Genomic DNA, 20579 nt, shown 5'->3' on the forward strand with positions numbered 1-20579 from the left:
GTCAAAAGTCGGGGAGAGGATGGTGAGGAACAGCCTGGAGGTAGGGGGCAAAGCGAGAGGAGGAAGGATAAAGGGGACAGAGTCATGTATAAGCAGGTGCCAGTCAGTGCACTTCTCTGACTGAGCTGTGTGCCCGATTACTGCTGCCTATCCTGTCTTATTAAATCTTCTCCTAAACATCTTTCTGTACAACTCCACCCTCTGTCCTACCAGTGGGTGCTGTAAGGTCTCACTGCAAGTAACTGGGGACAAGCCTGTGTGCCAGCAACTTGAGACCAAAGATTAAAAGCATATGCCAGCAACTGGAGCAGGATCATGGGTCATTGGACCCATGCACCTGTAGTGCCAGTGACTGCAGCACGTGAGGGTCCACATGCCAGAGACTGGAGTGGTGACCACAGGCCATAGGGACTGCGTGCACAAGGTGCAAGGAGCTGGAGGGATCAGAGTGCAACAGAGGTCAAGGTGTCAGCAACAGGAAAAGTGACCATGGATCACCATTCTTGCAGGTTTGCATCAGGAACTGGAGAGCCCAGGGTGAGCACTTGTGTGTGAGAGGTTACAGGGCCACTGACTGAAGGGACCTCTGTCTGCTTAACTTCTCCTCAAAGTCTGAGCGGTGGGGACAGGGGCCCAGGTTGGGTATGCACTGCTGGGCCCCAGCAGCAAAGCAGGACAAATGCCCCAGCCCTGGAGGCCACCAGAGCCAGCAGAGACTTCCTAACGTACCTTAACAAGTAGGGTTACATACTTGTGAAGCATTTTGGAAAAGATACTGTCAAAAATTATCCTTTACCATTTTATTGTCTCAATTTTTCCTCTATTACAGAGTATCACAGTGTATCTTTTTAACTGGTATTTTAAAAACCTGATAAACAACTTAAAAGCCAAATAAAAACTACTGCATACTCTTTTTACTTCAAAACAAAGATCTCTGAAACAACTTCCACATTAATTTCTTTAGCTTCATACTTCAATCACGTCACTCTTCTACATTTGACCGTATGAACTTTAAAAAACAGCCTTGAATATTCATACAGATGAAGCTCACAGAGAACGTATATTCGAAGATATACAGTGTTCATCCTGAACTGTTTAAATAATTTGATGGCAAAATATAGAAACTCACTTATTTTAGAGCAGGTAACAAGTCGTATAAACAATACAAATGTCCCAGAGTATCTTAGATGCAAGTTTCACTTATGCTTAAGATTTACTGACCGCAGCATATGTATATTTGTTCAATAAGCAAGACCATGCAACACAGGAAGCATGCAAGAAGCTAGTTAACACTATCTGGAATTTTGCTTTGAGGAAAACAATTTTTGCAAAATCATGATTTTATAAGATGTATGTAAAAGTATGCAGAAGGCATAGTTAAAGTTATCACTTCTTGTGTTGTTAAAGAAATGTATTACACCAGTCACTTCACTTAAAAATAAAATAAAAAAAACCCCACAAACAAAAAAAACCCAACAAAAAAGTCCCTATGAGGTTATATAAAGCAATAAGAGTGGGAAAAAGCCACTGAAAATTTAGCACAAGACCAGTCATAATCTGAAAAACTGCCCAGACCCAATCTAAATTTCCTAGCATTTGAAACTTCTTTGGTGCTCTAAGAACCATTCATTTTGTTTAGCACTCCATTCTGAAAATCAAATACCATAATCTGGTATTTGGAACAACAGGACAAGGTAGAGAGGGAGTCTGTGCAGAGACCAAAGATCACGAAATTGACAAAACTGAGATAAGAACAATACATGACTAAACTACAGAAAGTTTAAACTCCAGAAATTCCATCAAGCTGACCTTAAAGATCTTTATTTATAAAGACCATTATTTATGAGTGAGCATGTAAGCACCGTCTGCTTGCAGAGAAAAGGGATCTAAGATCTTCAACAAATGAGAATGAACCAGTCTTCAATACAATTCATTTGTCTTCTTTCTAAGCCATAACATAAAACCTATATAAGGATTGCTCTCTTGTATCTGGTTGCTGTCAGTACTGATATGAAAACTGAAGAAATATGTATTGTCAGTGGAGAACATGCGAAAGCCTCATGAAAACAATGGCATTAGTGTGAAATGTCCCAGTGTCAGAAATCTGTACTTCTTGACTGCTTGTCTGACTCTCACAACTCCAGTTGGGAAAAAAATTACTCCTATATTCACATCAAAGGATTAAAGTCCAATGGCAGTTGTTGATAAACCACATTTCAGACCACAGTTAGTCACTACACAGAATGAAAAATTATCCTGCAAATTATAATCTCCTGAGCCTTGATGTTCTAAGAAAGACTGAAAATAGCTTCATCAAATTTTTCTAAATTTACTGGTAAACCTTCATATATGAACTGTGCCTTATTAGGAATACTATCATTACAGTTTTTTATACAACCTGACCTTAGATTACTTAGATTGTATTCAGTTTTCAGAACTGGTTTACATGCACAGAAACATAGATACTACTCTGATATTCACAGCTCTGTCTTTCTAGCTGCTGAATACCTCCAACCCTCCAGATACTAACAGACTTGTATGACTTGCACCAGTACCTTGGCAAACAAACAACACAAAATCTTTGGTTCAGAAATTTATAAAAAGCCAGGCTTTCAATTCAAGCCTATGATCTCCCAAGTCAAGCATTTTTAGCATTTGATGTATCAGCATTAGTAACTAATACAGAAACTGACCTCTTTGTCCTGTCTTTGAACATTATGTTCCTAGCTTACAGAACTGTGAGTACATAAGCAAATGAATATATGTAACTCTGCCCATGAAACTTACTTTTCTTCACTTTGAAATAAAACATCCTGTCATCTATCTTCTGGGTCCAATTCCCGTTATATGGCTTCTGTATGGTTGAATGTAAAGCTCTTATTCACAAAAATTAACCATCCATAGTTAGTGCCAGGGGAATTTAACTATCACTTTTCAGATGAAAAATGTTTTATTTTTCATGCTCACCATCACCCAAAATTTAAATACTTATCATTCTCTTCCCTTCTGATATTTGAGCTCCTTGCACACAGTCTTGATTCCCAGTGATGATAACTTTTCTATGACAGAATACTACAGAACACACTTACTTCTACAATTTCAAAACGTTTGGAGTATTTTGAAAGCTAGCCAGTAAAAGCAACATCTCATCACCTTCCCCTCACCCCCAAATCAAAAAACCAAAAATAAATAATTGAGGTACAATTGCATAAAAATGTTTTATCATTCCATTCAGTAAAGAATATCATACACAGGAGGAAAACAAAAAATACTTCAAAACGAACACAGAATTTTAAGATAAACAGAATGAGGGACATTCTGTTCATGTGACTAAAAAGACACTACAATTTCGCATAATGAAAATTCTCAAAAGCTGTGTTTGACAAGCTTTAACTTTTGTGTTATAGTTAAAAAAAAACTACTAGTTTTTATTTCTATCAGAAATAGGAAAAAATACAACTAGAGTAGTAAACACTGTACTTAAATCAACTACCAAGAAATTAGAATGAAGCAATGAAAAATAAGTTAAAATCTTGATGATTTTCTGGAATTCGTAAAGGGTGCAGAACTATTTAAAGCCTGAAGTGTCATTAAAAGAAGGGACTGGTGCTGCTAGAAAGACAGTAATCAGAACCTATAAATAACAGTCAGGAAGCAGATGCTAACACTGCCTGCACTGGTCTTCAGAAAATTCATGAACTTAGTAATCAGTTTCTATATTCAGCCACAGTGGAGAAAAAGCATTAGAAATGAGAAGCACTTCAGAGAAATCTTTAGATGTTGAACGGAAATAATTTGAAAGCAAAAAGCTCCAAAGCCATTAAGGGGAGAGCTTATCTTAATTACTTTTAAAATTTAAAATACCTGCATTTTATCATATAGCGTGAGCTTAGAAATAGCTTTTAGCTTTTTTAACTGGCAAGACACTGATTCAGGATTCTACTCTTGCCATCAGAAGAGCTCTTTCAAAAGTGGAGCCCATATGAAGATTCACACTGTGGAGATGCACAGGTCACAGACACTTGGATTCAGAGATATTTTAGTGTAAGTAATACTCCTAATTCACACAGAAGGCCCTTCAAGATCAACACACAGCACATACAGACAATAAGCTTCTTCTCTAAAGTCTTGGTATCCTATTGGAAAAGAGGATAGAAGGTGGGACATGAACGTTTGTGAATTACAGTGTTTATGTCCCAGTTCCCAGTAAAAACCCTCTCATGTCCACACTGCAAGCAACAACAGATTTATCCACTGATCCTTTCACAGTCTCCAGGCTCTATCTTTGTACAAGCAGCTACCTCCACATCATTCTGCAACAGCCCCAAACCTGGTAAAAATGTAAATCAAATCCAGGTCACTGCTTTCATACATGTCCAAAATGGAGCGACTTACTGATCAAACCTACAAAATATTTCAAGCTTGCTTTGGAACTTGAACAGAGACAGCAAAGTCTATGTTACTGATGAAATACACATCTAGCAATCCAGTCACCAATGGGATAGACTGAAGATGGGATGACAAAAATGGATTTCTACAGGACTGGATACAAAGTCATGTCTGCCTCAACTGCCTCAACTAGAATTACTACTGCCTGCACCTTGTAAGATATACTTCAGCTTCCCACATTTTCAGGTATGTCTCAGGTAGCAATATGATCAAAAAGAAACCTGAGATGGAGAATCTAGTATTTTTTAATATCTATCTGTCCCAGCCTTGGAAAAACAAACACACAAACCTTCTGGAAAACCTCCTAATTCATGTATTAACAACTTGAAGCAGATGATCTGATCATCTGCTGGTATGCCCTGAAGTCCCTGCTAGTTAAACTACAGAAAACACATACACACCAATTTCAGATATTCTCTCATCTTTCTAGTTCAAACAGGAAATGCTTCAATTGATAACTGTTCTGTTACACCCAAATGGAGACATTTTCAGGAATAAGGAATTGGCTGGATGGTTGCACTCAAAGAGTTGAGGTCAATGTCTCAATGTCCAAGTGGTGACTAGTGACAAGTGCCGTTCCTCAGGGATCAGCATTGGGACTGGTGCTGTTTAAAATCTTTGTTCACAATATGGACAGTGAGATTGAATGCACCCTCAACGAATTTGCTGACAACACCAAGCTGTGTGGTGCAGTCGACATGCTGGAGGGAAGAGATGCCATCCAGAAGGACCTGGACAGACTCAAGAGGTAGGCCCATGTGAACTTCATGAAATTCAACAAGGCCAAGTGCAAGGTCCTGCATGTGGGTCAGGGTAATCCCAAGCACAAATGCAGGTTGAGTGGAGAATGGATTGAGAACAGCCCTGAGAAGAAGGACTTGGATTGAAAAGAAGCTCAACGTGAGCTGGTAACGTGTGTTTGCAGCCCAGAAAACCAACTGTATCCTGGGCTGCATCAAAAGAAGTGTGGCCAGCAGGTTGAGGGAGGTGATTCTGCCACTCTACTTCACTCTGGTGAGACCCCACCTGGAGTACTGCATGCTGCTCTGGGGCTCCCAACACAAGAAGGATGTGGACCTACTGGAGTACTTCAGAGACGGGCCACAAAAGTATCATAGGGCTGGAGCACTTCTCCTATGAAGACAGACTGAAAGAGCTGGGGTTGTTCAGCCTGGAGAAGAGAAGACTCCAGGGAGAGCTTCTAGCAGCCTTTCAGTACTTAAATAGGGCCCACAGGAAAGATAGGAAGGGACTCTTTATCAGGGAGTGTAGCGATAGGACAAGGGATAATGGTTTTAATCTGAAAGAGGGGAGATTTAGATCAGATACCAGAAAGAAATTCCTTACTGTCAGGGTGGTGTGACACCAGAACAGGTTGCCCAGAGAAGTTGTGGATGCCCCATCTCTGGAAGTGTTCAAGGCCAGGCTGGATGGGGCTTAGAGCAACCTGGTCTAGTGGGAGGTGTCCCTGTCCCTGCCAGGGTGGTTGAAACTGGATGATCTTCAAGGTCCCTTCCAACCCAAACCATTCTATCATTCCCTGCACTACAATGACAGAAGTGTAATTGCCAGTGACATCAAGGTTCACTTGTCAATAAAAGGGGTTTTAATAATAAATAATAAAAAGGTTCTTGAATTCCAGGTGGTCTTCTAATTGGTACCAAAGACAAAAAGGAGACAAGCTACTGCTGAAACATCCTTCTTCAAGCAATACGGGATTGGTTCTAAAGCTCCAGTGTCAACCAGAGGGAAAGCTCCAGCTGCAGCAGTTTCTTATATTCAGAATGTAAGGTGCTGGAGGCAAAGATGTGGAACTTGGATACAGTATACTGGATATAATTTCTAATGAGTTTTTCTGGTTTTGCTCAGTTTGTCTTTAAAGGCAGACGTACAGACAAAGCTGGGCTGGGAAAGGAAGAAAACTGAAATATAAAGGACAGATAAAGACTTCTCACCTGTACTCCTGTCAGGGCTCCCTAGGCATAGCTGACTAGGAGGAATCATCAGAAATGGCCAACAGATTATGGGTATGGAAATAGCACTTCCCCCTCTAAAGTTACTCAGAAAGATTCAATCTAAAAGTAGAAGAGCATGGACTATACTGAGTGCTTCTTTCCATATGTTCCTTGAGCAATTATTTGCCTCCATCAAGGAGATTGCAAATAAATCCTTTCATAAGAAACGCCTTTCCACCCAACTCAAGTTTTGAATATCAGGAGACATTTCGCAATTGTTGTTGTGACCATTGACAGAACAGCCGTATTAGCAATGTATAAGCCACCTGCAGGAAGCTGTTCACACCAGCAGCTGTCTCTCACTAACAAGGATGAAAACGTGCCAAGAACAGATGAGAATGAAACTCTAAGACTCAGGCCAAACTAAAAAGGCAGAGCTTGTACCTGTCAACCACTACTTGTTAACAGCCTATTCTAAATTTAGTAATAGCCAATGAATAACAGCATCTTGATAGATTCCATTCTTTGATCTAGTAGGAACGCATTTTTCCTGGGTCATATAGAGTTACTCCTACAGTAGTGGGTGTCACAAGGAATTAACTTATTTCTAGCCACATAGGAAAGATTTCCGATCACAGACAGACTGAATTGCTTCGAGACTATCAACCTGGAAGAGAAAGTTGTAATCGTTGTCATTGCTCTCAACTATATTGCAGCGGAATGTCTCTAAATTTTACATAGACCTAGGCAGTTTTTACTTCTAGGTTCTTAGTGTTTGCTAAAATTAGAAAAGCTGCTAACATTCAAGATGAAAAATGAGCTTGTCTTCCATAGCTCTGTGTGCTTATCACTGCACAGCAAGTAAACATTAAGTTTCTGTAGAATACACTGAATCATTAATTATTATTTCAAGACCATACTCTTACACTTTTTCTAAGAAAAGTTTCTACCTCTTTTATGGTAAATACAGAAAGCTAATAAAGGCCTTAAGTAGACCAACTCAGAAATGGCAGAAGTGAACTGAGTCCATTTAAAGACCAACACATCCCTAAATACCAACAGTGTTAACAAACTGTACAACTAGTCATCTCATTCAGCAGATTTCTCCATTCACATTGACTACTTTCTTCATTTGCCTTTAAAAGAAACCCCCACGAGCATCACTAGCTTTGGCAGCAAAACATTAACACTACTTGGACACGAAAATTTTCAGTCCCAAAAGGAAATTGTGATTTATGCTTACAAAAACTGTTCTGTTAGCAGCTATACCTGAGATGAAACTTCTTTCCCTGATTTCATTATGCAGACGCTGTAACCTCATTTGTTACTCTAGTCTATCTAAAGGATTCTAAAGGATATCTAAAGACAAACCTAATCTTATGTGGCCATAAATATACACATAAGAATAAAACACCATGTTCTACCAACAACTCACTTTTCAATCACTTTCAACACATTGAAACGGATTTCAGCGAAGCAAATTAAGAATGGGAAGAAAAGAAAAAAGCTGTCTTCAGGACAGAAGAGCACTACTTTTAGTCCAAAGCTTCTCTCAGAAAAGCAGCATTTCCAAGAAGGAATAACACAAATTCAGAAGTTACAAAAACAAAATTATAAACTTGTATAGTTTGAATAACAAAAATCAGCAGTCTTACTTATAAGAATTTAAATTTATAATTAAGCTCAGGAATTACAACATATAGCTGCACAGAGTGCAATACTAATCTCCACTCATGAGTAGGGAATTTTATGAATTATATGAAATATAGCAGTTACTAAATGTTTCTCTAAGTCAGGAAGTTTTCTTTTCAGCTTGAAGGAATATATCATCACATCGTGAAAGTAATGTACTTGCCACATGTTGTCACACACTAAAAAAAGAGGTACTAAAATCCCAAACATGACTTATAGAATCCCAGATTGACAAAGGACTGTATTGCACAGAGGTTGCACCATCAAATAGAGTGCTATGAGTATTAAAGTTACTGAATTTCAGAGACCTTTGAAATATATGACTAACAAGCATCAGAGGAAACAGCTAGAAGTTGGTTTTATGGTGTGACTGACAGTTCTTGGCATGCTAAATTCCACAGTAAAAGCAGAGAAAAATGTTGAAAATTCTATTTCCCTGGAATTGCCTGAACACAATGACACAACAATAAAACTCACCAAGTACTTTACAGAAGGTAACTATCCACACAACTGAGCATTCCAAAGATTGTAACAAATTCAATTTCTTAAACTTAAAAAACATAAAAAGTTTAATTTAAAAACTAGAAGAGACAGATTAATTTTGCTCCCTCCATTACAGTTTCAAAACTATTTTTTTAAAAGCAGTAAGAATACCAATATATGAAAGGCTACTGGCAAAGTATTTTCTTATTAGTCTTAAAGCATTAATGTCTGTAGTAATTGGGAAAGGACAGATAATCACCAATGCATGTTGTTGCAACATATCATACACCTCACTTGAATTGCAATCGTGAAACATCACTGTGTAACAGCATAGAATTTGTAGACAATGTCACTGTTTCTGATCTCATAAAATCAACTGCTAAATAATTTACACTAATTAGAGCATTTCTTAAAGTAATATGAAAATAAGCACTTCTCTGATGTTCATTATAGCAATCGGTATCATGCCACAGTGAACACACCACATTTCAATTACAATTTTAAATTATTTAAATTACATAACAAATAACAATTTAAGTACACACAGAAAAAGCCTTTATAAAACTTTATCTGAAAGTATGCCATAAAGAGCAAAACATTTTTTACCATAATTAACGCGTGCTCTCACCTTCACTGGAAGTCTGGAATTCTCAAAAATCTTTGCAATGGCAGATAAAATACCACACATGAGTGCAGAAATCAGCATCATCACTCCAACTGCTGTTAACCAGGACATACTGCAGAAATAGCATGAACTTTGTGCTGATGTGCATACAATGACGTGAACTGCACACAGCATCAGACACATCAAGTAAAACAGCAGAGAGAATAGTGGAGGGGAGAGGGGCACTTCAAATTCTGCCCGGCTGCTCATGGCTTTTGGAACACTGAGCAAAAGCAGCAGCAGAACCTAGAAAAAAATAGGAAATTAGTCCTTAAAAGAAATGGAGATAGCTAAGACATACAGTGAGAATTCACACACACACAAAAAAATCATACTGTTTGTCATCCATGTCACTCTGCTAGTATACATACTTTTTCCAAAAAACCTGTGATGAACTACACTAGATTTTTTGTCCCCAGTAAGGCATTACCACATAAATGGGAGAATTGAAGATTGTGGCTTGGACTCACAAGTTACTGAGTTCATAAATTACCATGCACCTTCTGACCTGTGGTAACTGATCACATGCATGATCTTCATTCCCTGCAAAAATAAGAGCTTTAACTCCCAATATCAAAATAGTTCTAAGTGAACAAATTTGACACTTTGTCACCTGTAAATGCCTGAAGTTACATACACACTCTCCCAAAGGCCATTATATATCTCACACATTATGAGATATATACACACAGAGATCCTGCTCAGGTCAATAGCTTCCCAGACCAGGCAAACTTAAAATATCACACAAGCATATGCTGCATTCCAAGCTTCTGAATTCTCCCAGTATTTATTTTTTTGTACCTCTTCTCAGCTTAATTTGATCTCTTGGTTTTAATTTCAGTTACTTTTAACCTGCACATAGATCACGCAGAATTCCAAATTTTCTCTCAGGAAATTGTAGCAGTGGACATGAATATTATCATGAGTAATTTCTGCAACCCATGTACAAAACTTTACAAGTAAAGGGAAAATTCAGCCAACATGCTAAAATGCTTTAAAAGGGGCACAAATGGAGCTAGGACTCAATCAGCTTGTGCAAAGGCAAGATAAAAACAAACCAAGATAAAAACCTATCTCAGGCCATTGCCAACCTGTAATCTTTCCCTATCACTTCTGGCTAAGATTATTCCCACAATACAGTAAGGTATAGTAAAGCAGACCAAAAAAAAAAAAAATAAAGTGCATGCCTCCCTTCTTTTTCATATTCTACTTCACACAGTTCATTTGGTTAAGAAAATACAAGGTTTCAGAGTATCAAACTGGCTTAGGGCTTACCTTTTAACACAGCACTTAAAACAAAACCAGCATTCATGATAGGAAAATGCTTGAATTGTAGTTACCTACAAATCTAAATTTAGCTCTTTGGAGCAAATGCACTCTTATCAATTCATGTCTCAGAGAGATTCTCCTCATCTGAAATACAGGATAAATGGCATTTACAGCATGGTGTAGTTTGAAGTCACCTGTGACACTCCCTACCTTCATTTATTCAGTAAGGGTGGAAAATACACATCAAGAAGGATTTTTGAAAGCAAGGCAGTTTCTTGAGTACTGCACTGAAGAAAAGAAAAAAATCCACCAGCTTAGCACCAAGTTTTACAGTGATGCTGAGCAAGCTCTTATCAACAAAACTCTTCATCGTTAGTAGTGGTGTATTTCTTTTGATTCAGTCCCATTGAGAAAAATACCTGAGATCTGTTCTGCACAACCAGTAAGCACATACAATTGCATTCCAGGGAAAAAAAAAAAAAAAGGAAAAAAAGAAATCCAATGCTTCAGGTCCAAAGTAATGGTCAAGAACTTGAATACATAGGTTCCCAAAACAAAGGGAAAAAAAAGAAATACAAGCACTTCAGCTTTGTGCTACATCTCTTCAGCACAGTTCTCAAAGCATTACCACAGAGGGTATTTCCAGCATTTGAGATTTGCCCAAAATACCAATTGCAGAGAACCACTTAAAATCCCAGACATGGAATATCTTATCTTTACTCCTACATGAGACATGAAGTGACAATCCAGCACCTTACAGCAAGTATTTATTTCAGGACTCATCTATTAGTACAAAGAACAATTCTTGAAATTGTGAAAATTGCCCACACAAGGTATTGCCTATTTTGAGCAGCTACTCTCACTGTTAGATAAAGAGCAACTGGTGGGAACTTGCCAGACTTTTTTGTTGTTTTTTTTAATGCAGTAAGGCTCCTCGAAAACTAGAAGTCTAACTAATATGGGAGTAATTTAAGTTTTAGCACAACTGCACATTTATTGTAACTAGTGAAACCAAAACATAAGTAGCTGATATCAGAAGCTCTCCTGAATCATTTTAAAGGCTGAGGTATACTTTAAAATGAATACTAACCTCATCCAAGCAGAAGGTCAGTCAACTCTGAGAGTTCAAAATTTGGTAATTACTGGTCGGTAAGACCAGTAAGAGTATACACTAAATAGTCAAACCCCAGAAACTTCTATGTTTGTGCACGTAGCTTTTTCACAGAAAGATGTTTTTTCATACCTCTATGATGATCACAGTCCCCATCATCATCGAATACATGTCATATTGTGCCACTTGTTTGCTTAGTGAAGAACTCAGAGTCTTCAGGGCCTCCAAATATTGCTTCAGGACCTTTTTGCCAAGATTTAAGAGTATTTCTGAATTATTCCCCTCTAAATACAATTTTATCCAATTCCCATGGGACTTTTCTGCTATCTTAAAGTGTTCGTATCCAGGATCTAAGGAGGGGAGAAAAAAAATAAAAAAATAAAAGAAGAGGATCCATGAGCAAAGGAGAATTAGAGAGGTGGCTGCATTTTTGTATTTCCTTGCATAGTAGAAAAAAATTTTGCTATGGGGGTTGAAACTATTTTCCACACCTCAAAAGTTACATTGTCTTCCTGCAACAAGACCATAATGACCCAGTTACTCAGAATAAAAGCAATTAATCCCTACCCTCTAAAAGTACCACACACATTAAAACATCCATTTACTCTTACAAAAGGTTTCCAGGACAAAGTTATTCAAATACTCTAAATCCTGAAAAAAAAGTCATGTTTCCCATTGGAGCCTCTCATTATCCAGGCCATATTGTACAAGCCAAGTGGGAAATGATCAAATAGCTGTTCCTTAGGGGAAACATCAAAGGACACACAGCATATTAGGGACCTCAATTTTGCTGCAAAGCTAATGAGAGTCAGTTGGTAACACAAAGTTAAACACACAGGATGCGGGATTTTGAAGCAGTAAAAGAAAAGCTAACAGCTGAAGTGCACAATTTGGCTTTGCGTATTTGGACTATGAAATTGGGCAAAGCAATCCTCAGCAGTGAAACTTTGTAATTTTGCTTTAGTGTTAGGATGGCCTGCAGTCTAACTTGCTTAAAAAAGAGAAAACTTGATACCACGATCAACCTGTGGAAGCTAGACTCTTCTGGCAGAAGGTGATTTCACAATGGCCTATACACATCTAAAAAAATTCTGACCTGAAGAAAAACAAACAAACAAACCAAACCAAAACAACAACAAAAAAAAAAAAGAAGAAAAATTCAGAAAAACAAATCGACCTCCAGGACACACATGCATTCTCTATACCTAGGTAATATTTTCTTGTAGAAATGTAGTTTTGATTAAGTCTTCTGACAAATATACACGTAAACAGGACTGCAGGTGAATGTTGACAACATATATGAAGACTGTGGTCTGCTTTCAGAACTGGGGATAAGAACAAGACTAGTACTAGACTATGTCTCAAAGGAAGTATTAAATCCACTGTTGAACTCCGGGCTTGGATTTTAACACAAGTGTGCTTTTTTAATATAGGTACAGAGACATTGCAGTTTCTTTTCTTTCTCTCTTATATTGTAGAAACATATCTGAATTACTCGATTGTCTCTAAATTTATTTTAAAAGCTTGAATGAGGACAGCAGAAGACATAGGAGAGAAGCAAACAGCCAAATCCTACCCTTCAGTAGTCCTATGCAAGTGCAGCAGCAGTAGCTTTTCTCCTAGATCCATTTCTCCTTACTGGTTATTTAACAGAATCTTTATTTTACACCAGCTGTTCTAGTTCATACACGCCAAAGGGTAGGTATAGACAAAGCACGATTCAAGTTGATTTAATGGACACATGAAACTACTCTACTAGTTTCTTTTGTCATCAACTGCCGCTCATTTTCATCATCAACTTTCCCATTAGTAAGCATTTACACAAAAAGCTGCTGCTGCAAAAAAGCTGAGTCTTGGTAGCCTTTTTACCTCCCAAAAAGATATATTCAACAGTGACAATAACCAGATTCTACAGGCAAAAACAGAAGAGCGTCATTTTGTTCACTCATGGAAAAAAAATGTAAACACTCACTACAAGAATAAAGATAAAAAAATTAAAACCACTTCTGCCAAAATCATTATAGTGTGTTCTATGTGCACCTGAAGAGCATTCTATTCGCTTCATGTTAGTTTAATTTCAAGAGCATTTACCTAAAATAGAATAATTAAGCCAGTTTCTGTGAAAACGGTGTTGTTCCTGAAAGCACTTAAGACGTGTTTTACATTTGCATCACTTTGTTTTACAGTTGCATCACTCCTTACTCCAACATGCCGTACAATATTTAAAATATTGGTCATTGAGCATAGTATGCACTCAAAACATAAGATCAGACAAGAACACAAGGAAAGCAAGAAACGTGTATCTCACCAGAAATTATGCTGTATGTGAACACTCACATATATCTGTTTCTTGCAAGAAATAAATGTTTAGTTCCACTTCACATCAATAAACCTTGCTATTTTCCTGCAATTTCACTTGAAAGTTAATAACATAAGGGCAAAAAGGCCAATTTGGAAATGTTTATATAATGAGCTTATCATTACCATCTTGCAATCCTTATCTTGCTTAGGGGAAAGCATTTGCTGTACAGTTTCAGTCAAGGGTTAAAGCAATGACTGAAGTAAGTTTGGTATCACAAAGACTTGTTACAGCTCGGTTTTACTCCTGGTATTTCAATAGTATATCAGACTTTGTTAAGCCTTTTCAGCAAAAGTACTTTATTAAATCCAGAAACATTTTTAATTTTTTTTTTAAGTGAATGAAGATGAATTAAGTACTTCTATTCACAATTCTCGTACAGTTACAAAAGAACGTTGCTTACCATTTTTAAGTCCCTTATCACTACAAAACACTTTGTGATCTACTATGGGCTGAATTCAAAGTGAGAATTTTAGAAAGCAATGTTTAACCCAGAATGTCCAGTCTGGTCTGCCAAGACTTCTAACAGACTCCAAAGCATGCTGATCCTGCTATGCAGGAGGCTTGCAGGTATCTGTTACCAAATACAGCTCACCCAGCAGCAGACACTTCTATATCGAGACAGCTGCCAGCGCGCATGCACTTTCGTTTCCCTACCGTAGTTCTTTGAACAGTGACTTCCCTAGAAAGATCCTCTTTCAGTATATTTGAAATAAGAGTTAAATAGTCATACTTTTGAGGAAATCCAGAAAGGATCATCTAAAATAAGCTTTAATCAAACTGAGATTTGACATGACTCTATTTCATTAAACAGAACACTGAAATGAGTTCAAATTCTATTTTGGAAATGAAATACATTCTCTTGTCTTCTGCTCCTATTCTGTTCCCTTTTCGTGCTTTTTGCCTAGTGTCCCTCCTCATTCTTTTTAGCATTTTTATTTCACTATCATCTACCTCTCTATGTGCTATTGCCCACTAAACCTATTCTGTTCATGTTATGAAAGAGGACTGTCAAACCTACATTTACATCTTTGATATATATTAAGTGAATATCTGAGGGAGCTAGCAGAAGTCATTGCTGAGCCATTCTCCATCATCTTTGAAAGGTCCTGGAGAACAGGAGAAGTGCCCAAGGACTAGAGGAAAACCAATGCCACACCAGGCTTCAAAAAGGGCAAGAAGGAAGACCCAGGAAACTACGGGCCGGTCAGCCTCATCTCCATCCCTGGAAAGGTGGCGGAGTGCCTTGTTCTGGGCATCATCTCAAAGCATATAGAGGCAAAGAAAGCTATCAGAAACAGTCAACACAGATGCACCAAGAGGAAATAATGTCTGGGTAATATGATAGCCTTCTATCATGGAATGACTGGTTGGATAAATGAGGGGAGGGCGGTGGATATTTTCTACCTTGACTTCCGCAAGGCTTTCAACACTGTCTCCCACAGTATCCTCATAGGTAAACTTAGAAGTGTGGGTTAGATGAATAGACAGTGAGGTGGATTGAAAACTGGCTGAAAGACAGAGCTCAGAGGGTAGTGATCACCAGCACAGAGTCTAGTTGGAGGTGGTGTTCCCCAGGGGTCAGTACTGGGTCCAGTCCTCATCAGTATATTCATCAATGACCTGGATGAAGGGATGGAATGTACCCTCAGCAAGTTTGTTGATGACACAAAACTGGGAGGAGTGGCTGACACACCAGAAGGCTGTGCTGCCATACAGCAACACCTGGACAGGCTAGAGAGTTTGGCAGAGAGGAACGTGGTGAAATTCAACAAGGGAAAGTGCAGGGTGCTGCACCTGGGGAGGAATAACCCCACCCACCAGTACAGTTTGGGGGCTGACCTGCCAGAGAGTAGCTCTAAGGAAAAAGACCTGGGAGTTCTGGTGAGCAATAGGATGACCATGAGCCAGCAATGTGCCCTTGTGGCCAAGAAGGCCAGTGGCATCCTGGGGTGCATCAGGAAGACTGTGACCAGCAGGCCGAGGGAGGTTACCCTGCCCCTCTACTCTGCCCTCGTGAGGCCCCATCTGGAGCACTGTGTCCAGTTCTGGGCTCCCTGGTTCAAGAACAAGAGGGAACTACTGAAGAGGGTACAGCAGAGGGCTACAAAGATGATTAGGGGCCTGGAGCATCTCTCTTATGGGGAAAGGCTGAGGGACTTGGGTCTTTTTAGTCTGGAGAAGACTGAGGGGGGGATCTGATCAACACCTATAAATACTTAAAGCATGGGTGTCAAGAAGACGGGGCCAGTCTTTTTTCAGTGGTGCCCAGTCACAGGACAAGAGTTGATGGGCACAAACTTAAACATAAGAAGTTCCATCTAAGTACGAGGAGGAACTTCTTCACTTTGAGGGTGGCAGAGCACTGAAACAGGCTGCCTAGAGAGGTGGTGCAGCCTCCGTCTCTGGAGACATTCAAAACACCCCTGGACAGGGGGGTTAGACTAGATGATCTCCAGAGGTCCCTTCCAACTCCCTATCATTCTGCGATTCTGTTACTCTGTGAATGATTCAAAGATCCTGCAGAAAGTAATAAAGGACCACGGTGTCACCAAACTTTGAGAACTCCACTGAGATCAGTTCAATGTCACATATCTATGCAGTAAAATGAGAACAGTCTTAGATTCTGAGTTGTTGGAGAAGCATTTTCATAACTGATGGTTGACATTTGCAAGTCACCCCTGTGTGGGATACTCACAAGATAAGTTAAACCTGGGGCAAAATCCAAAGCAAGCTTGCCCAGTTACAGATTTGCCAAAGCAATGGCAATGGTTTACTTGCATAATATTACATCAGCATTTTCTACTTTAGCCTTCCTCCAATGTTATCGCAAGTAAATGGCTGTGTCTCCTAAGCATGTCTGATAACAATTTCACTTAGTTCCAGTCACAGGCAGCAATCATTTAAATAAATATACATAAATAAAAATATAAGAAAAGAATTCATAATGTAAAAGTGACTTCTCCAGTTTCAATACATAAACCTCCCAGTAACAATCAAATTATTTTAATCAGCACATGCATCTAATACAAGTTCAGGACTAGTTCCAAATTGAGAAGTAGACATTCCTTTTAATAACATCATCCAGCTTACTTTTAAGCATGACTCTTTGCTCCATTGTGAAGTGGAACAATCAAAGAAACAATCCTAGTTCATCACTCAATGCACGTTCAGAAGTTCAGAACATGGAGGAAGCATTACCAGACACCTACCGCTACCTACCTTACACTGAGGTATGAACTCACTCAGGAACTCAAAGTGTGTTTCTAGATACTTCTCTTTTCAGCTTCTTAATTTTTCCCAACTGTTTTTATTCTCCTTTTCCAGACTTTTTTTTCAGCTGCATGTGTCAATCTCTATCACAAGAAAATCTAATACCTCAATTTAGCATGTATTAGTATGTTTCAAAAAGTAATTTTCAAAATAATCAAGCCCTTAGACAAGTTTCTCATTTAAAATTTAATCTACCTGAAGATAGGTTTAACTGTGAAGATTCCTTTGCACCTCAAGAAATCAAAACCCAAGTCTCATGAAATGCTGTACCGCCTCTTGGCTTGAAAATGTATGTTTGTACGAACAAATATTGGGGGAAAAAAGAACAGAAGTAAAAAAATTACTGAGCTACCTCCATTCTGCTCTTTATTAACAGATACATTTAAAATGCACTTGAAGATGAAGACACTTTTGTGTACTGTTCCGGTTTGTTGATAACATTGGAGTTGCTGAATCCAGGGACCTCCATGGTTTCTTCATGAAACAGCATGTAATTTCATTCTGCCTTCCCACCTCACTGTGATTAATCTCAAATGACATCTGACTTCATCTGCGGCATGAAAGCTATGATGTAGTTGCCATCACGGAAACGTGGTGGAATGAATCAAATGACTGGAGTGCTGCAATGGATGGCTACAAGCTCTTCAGAAGGGACAGGCAAGGAAAGAGAGGAGGAGGAGTGGCCCTGTACGTTAGGGAGGAATACGAATGTGTGGAGGTAAATGAGGGTAATAGTAGAGTTGAGCGCCTATGGGTACGAATCAAGGGGAGGACCAGCAAGGCTGATATTATGGTGGGAGTCTATTACAGACCACCCAACCAGGATGCAGAGGTAGATGAAATGTTCTATAAACAACTAGCAGAGGTCTCGAGATCACTTGGACTTGTCCTGGTGGGTGACTTCAACCTACCAGATATCAGCTGGACACTCCATACAGCTGAGAGGGAACAGTCTAGGAGGTTTCTGGAGTGTGTCGGGGATAACTTCTTGACACAGCTGGTGAGTGAGCCAACTAGGGGAGGAGCACTGCTAGACCTGCTGTTTGTAAACAGAGAGGAACTTGTGGAGGATGTAATGGTTAGAGGCCGTCTCGGGTGCAGTGACCATGAAATGATAGAGTTTCGGATCCTCAGGGAAGCAAGAAAGGGAGGCAGCAGGACTGCCGTCATGGACTTCCGGAGGGCAGACTTTGGTCTCTTCAAGAGTCTGCTTGACAGAGTCCCTTGGGAGGCAGCCCTGAAGGGCAAAGGAGTCCAGGAAGGCTGGACACTTTTTAAGGAGGAAGTCTTAAAAGCACAGGCGCAGGCCATCCCTGAACGTAGGAAAGCGAGCTGTCGAGGGAAGAGACCAGCCTGGCTGAACAAAGAAATAAGATCACAGCTCAGGGAAAAAAGGAAAGTTTATGTCCTTTGGAAAAAGGGACAGGCTACTCAGGAAGATTACAAAGAAGTAGCAAAGTTATGCAGGGAAAAGATTAGAAAAGCCAGAGCTCAGCTAGAACTAAACCTGGCCCTGGATGTTAAAAATAATAAAAAGAATTTCTATAAATATATTAATAGCAAGAGGAGGACTCGGGAGAACCTCCACTCTCTCCTCGATATGGAAGGTAACATAGTGACAAAGGATGAGGAGAAGGCTGAGGTACTAAATGCCTTCTTTGCCTCAGTCTTTAGCAGTGGACTAGGGTGTCCCCCAAGTGCCCAGACCCCTGAAATAGCAGTTAGGGGTGGGGAGCAGGATGAAGCCCCCAAAATTCTAAGGGAGATGGTGAGGGACTTGCTCCAAAACCTTGACATAAACAAGTCTATGGGCCCAGATGGGATTCACCCAAGGGTTCTGAGGGAACTGTCAGAAGTGCTTGCAGAGCCACTTTCCATCCTCTACCAACAGTCGTGGCAAACTGGGGAGGTCCCAGCCGATTGGCGCCTTGCAAATGTGACGCCCATCCACAAGAAGGGTCGGAAGGATGATCCAGGGAACTACAGGCCTGTCAGTCTGACCTCGGTGCCTGGGAAGGTCATGGAACAGATCATCCTGAGTGTCATCATGCAACGCATGAAGGACACCCAGGTGATGAGGCCCAGCCAGCACGGGTTCACGAGGGGCAGGTCCTGCTTGACAAACCTGATCTCCTTCTATGACAAAGTGACTCACTTGGTGGATGAAGGAAAGACTGTGGATGTTATTTACCTAGACTTTAGCAAGGCCTTTGATACAGTGTCCCACAGGATTCTTCTGGAGAAACTGGCTGCTCATGGCTTAGATGGGTATACTCTCCGCTGGGTTAAAAACTGGCTGGAGGGCCGGGCCCAGAGAGTGGTGGTAAATGGAGCGAAGTCCAGTTGGCGACCGGTCACGAGTGGTGTCCCACAGGGCTCAGTACTGGGGCCGGTTCTCTTCAACATCTTTATCAATGATCTGGACGAGGGGATCGAGTGCACCCTCAGCAAATTTGCAGACGACACCAAATTGGGTGGCAGTGTTGATCTGCTGGAGGGTAGAGAGGCTCTGCAGAGGGATCTCGACAGGCTGGATGGATGGGCTGAGACCAACGGGATGAGGTTCAACAAGGCCAAGTGCCGGGTCCTGCCCTTGGGTCACACCAACCCCCTGCAGCGCTCCAGGCTGGGGGCAGAGTGGCTGGAGCTGCCTGGCAGAAAAGGACCTGGGGGTGTTGGTCGACTGTCGGCTGAACATGAGCCAGCAGTGTGCCCAGGTGGCCAAGAAGGCCACCAGCATCCTGGCCTGTGTCAGGAACAGCGTGGTGAGTAGGGCCCGAGAGGTGATTGTCCCCCTGTACTCGGCACTGGTGAGACCCCACCTCGAGTACTGTGTCCAGTTTTGGGCCCCCTACCACAAGAGGGACATTGAGGTGCTGGAGCAGGTCCAGAGAAGGGCAACGAAGCTGGTGAGGGGTCTGGAGCACAAGTCTTACGAGGAGAGGCTGAGGGAGCTGGGGTTGTTCAGTCTGGGGAAGAGGAGACTGAGGGGAGACCTTATCGCTCTGTACAAGTACCTGAAAGGAGGCTGTAGAGAGACGGGGGTCGGTCTCTTCTCCCAAGTTACAGATGTCAGGACAAGGGGCAATGGCTTCAAGTTACGCCAGGGGAAGTTCAGGTTAGATATTAGGAAACATTTCTTTACTGAAAGGGTTATCAGGCATTGGAATGGGCTGCCCAGGGAGGTGGTGGAGTCACCATCCCTGGAGGTATTTAAGAAACGTGTAGACATGTTTCTTCAGGGCATGCTCTAGTGCCCAAGATTATTGGTTTGTCGTGGGCTGCTGAGTGGGTGGGTGATGGTTTTTTTGGTTTGGTTGTTGT

The 20579-nt window shown here is 40.4% G+C and overlaps 1 protein-coding gene across 6 annotated transcripts in view; it reads right to left on the reverse strand.

The window, feature by feature from the left end:
- The window catches only part of PIGG (phosphatidylinositol glycan anchor biosynthesis class G), a 101303-nt gene that overhangs the window by 63392 nt on the left and 17332 nt on the right, over window positions 1-20579 (reverse strand). For 5 of the 6 annotated variants that reach the window (XR_001413318.1, XM_014953803.1, XM_014953805.1 and 2 more), the window contains 2 exons: window positions 11756-11973; window positions 9208-9489 (listed from right to left, as the gene is read on the reverse strand). Coding sequence is in view for 4 of the 6 variants with exons in the window: in XM_014953803.1 (XP_014809289.1) it covers window positions 9208-9489; window positions 11756-11973 (500 nt within the window). In the remaining 2 variants the exon portion in view is untranslated. The remainder of the gene's footprint in view (window positions 1-9207; window positions 9490-11755; window positions 11974-20579) is intronic. The other variant, XR_001413319.1, reaches the window with a different exon arrangement.

This window comes from Calidris pugnax, unplaced genomic scaffold, assembly GCF_001431845.1.
Source record: "Calidris pugnax isolate Ruff unplaced genomic scaffold, ASM143184v1 scaffold250, whole genome shotgun sequence".
Classification (NCBI taxonomy): domain Eukaryota; kingdom Metazoa; phylum Chordata; class Aves; order Charadriiformes; family Scolopacidae; genus Calidris; species Calidris pugnax.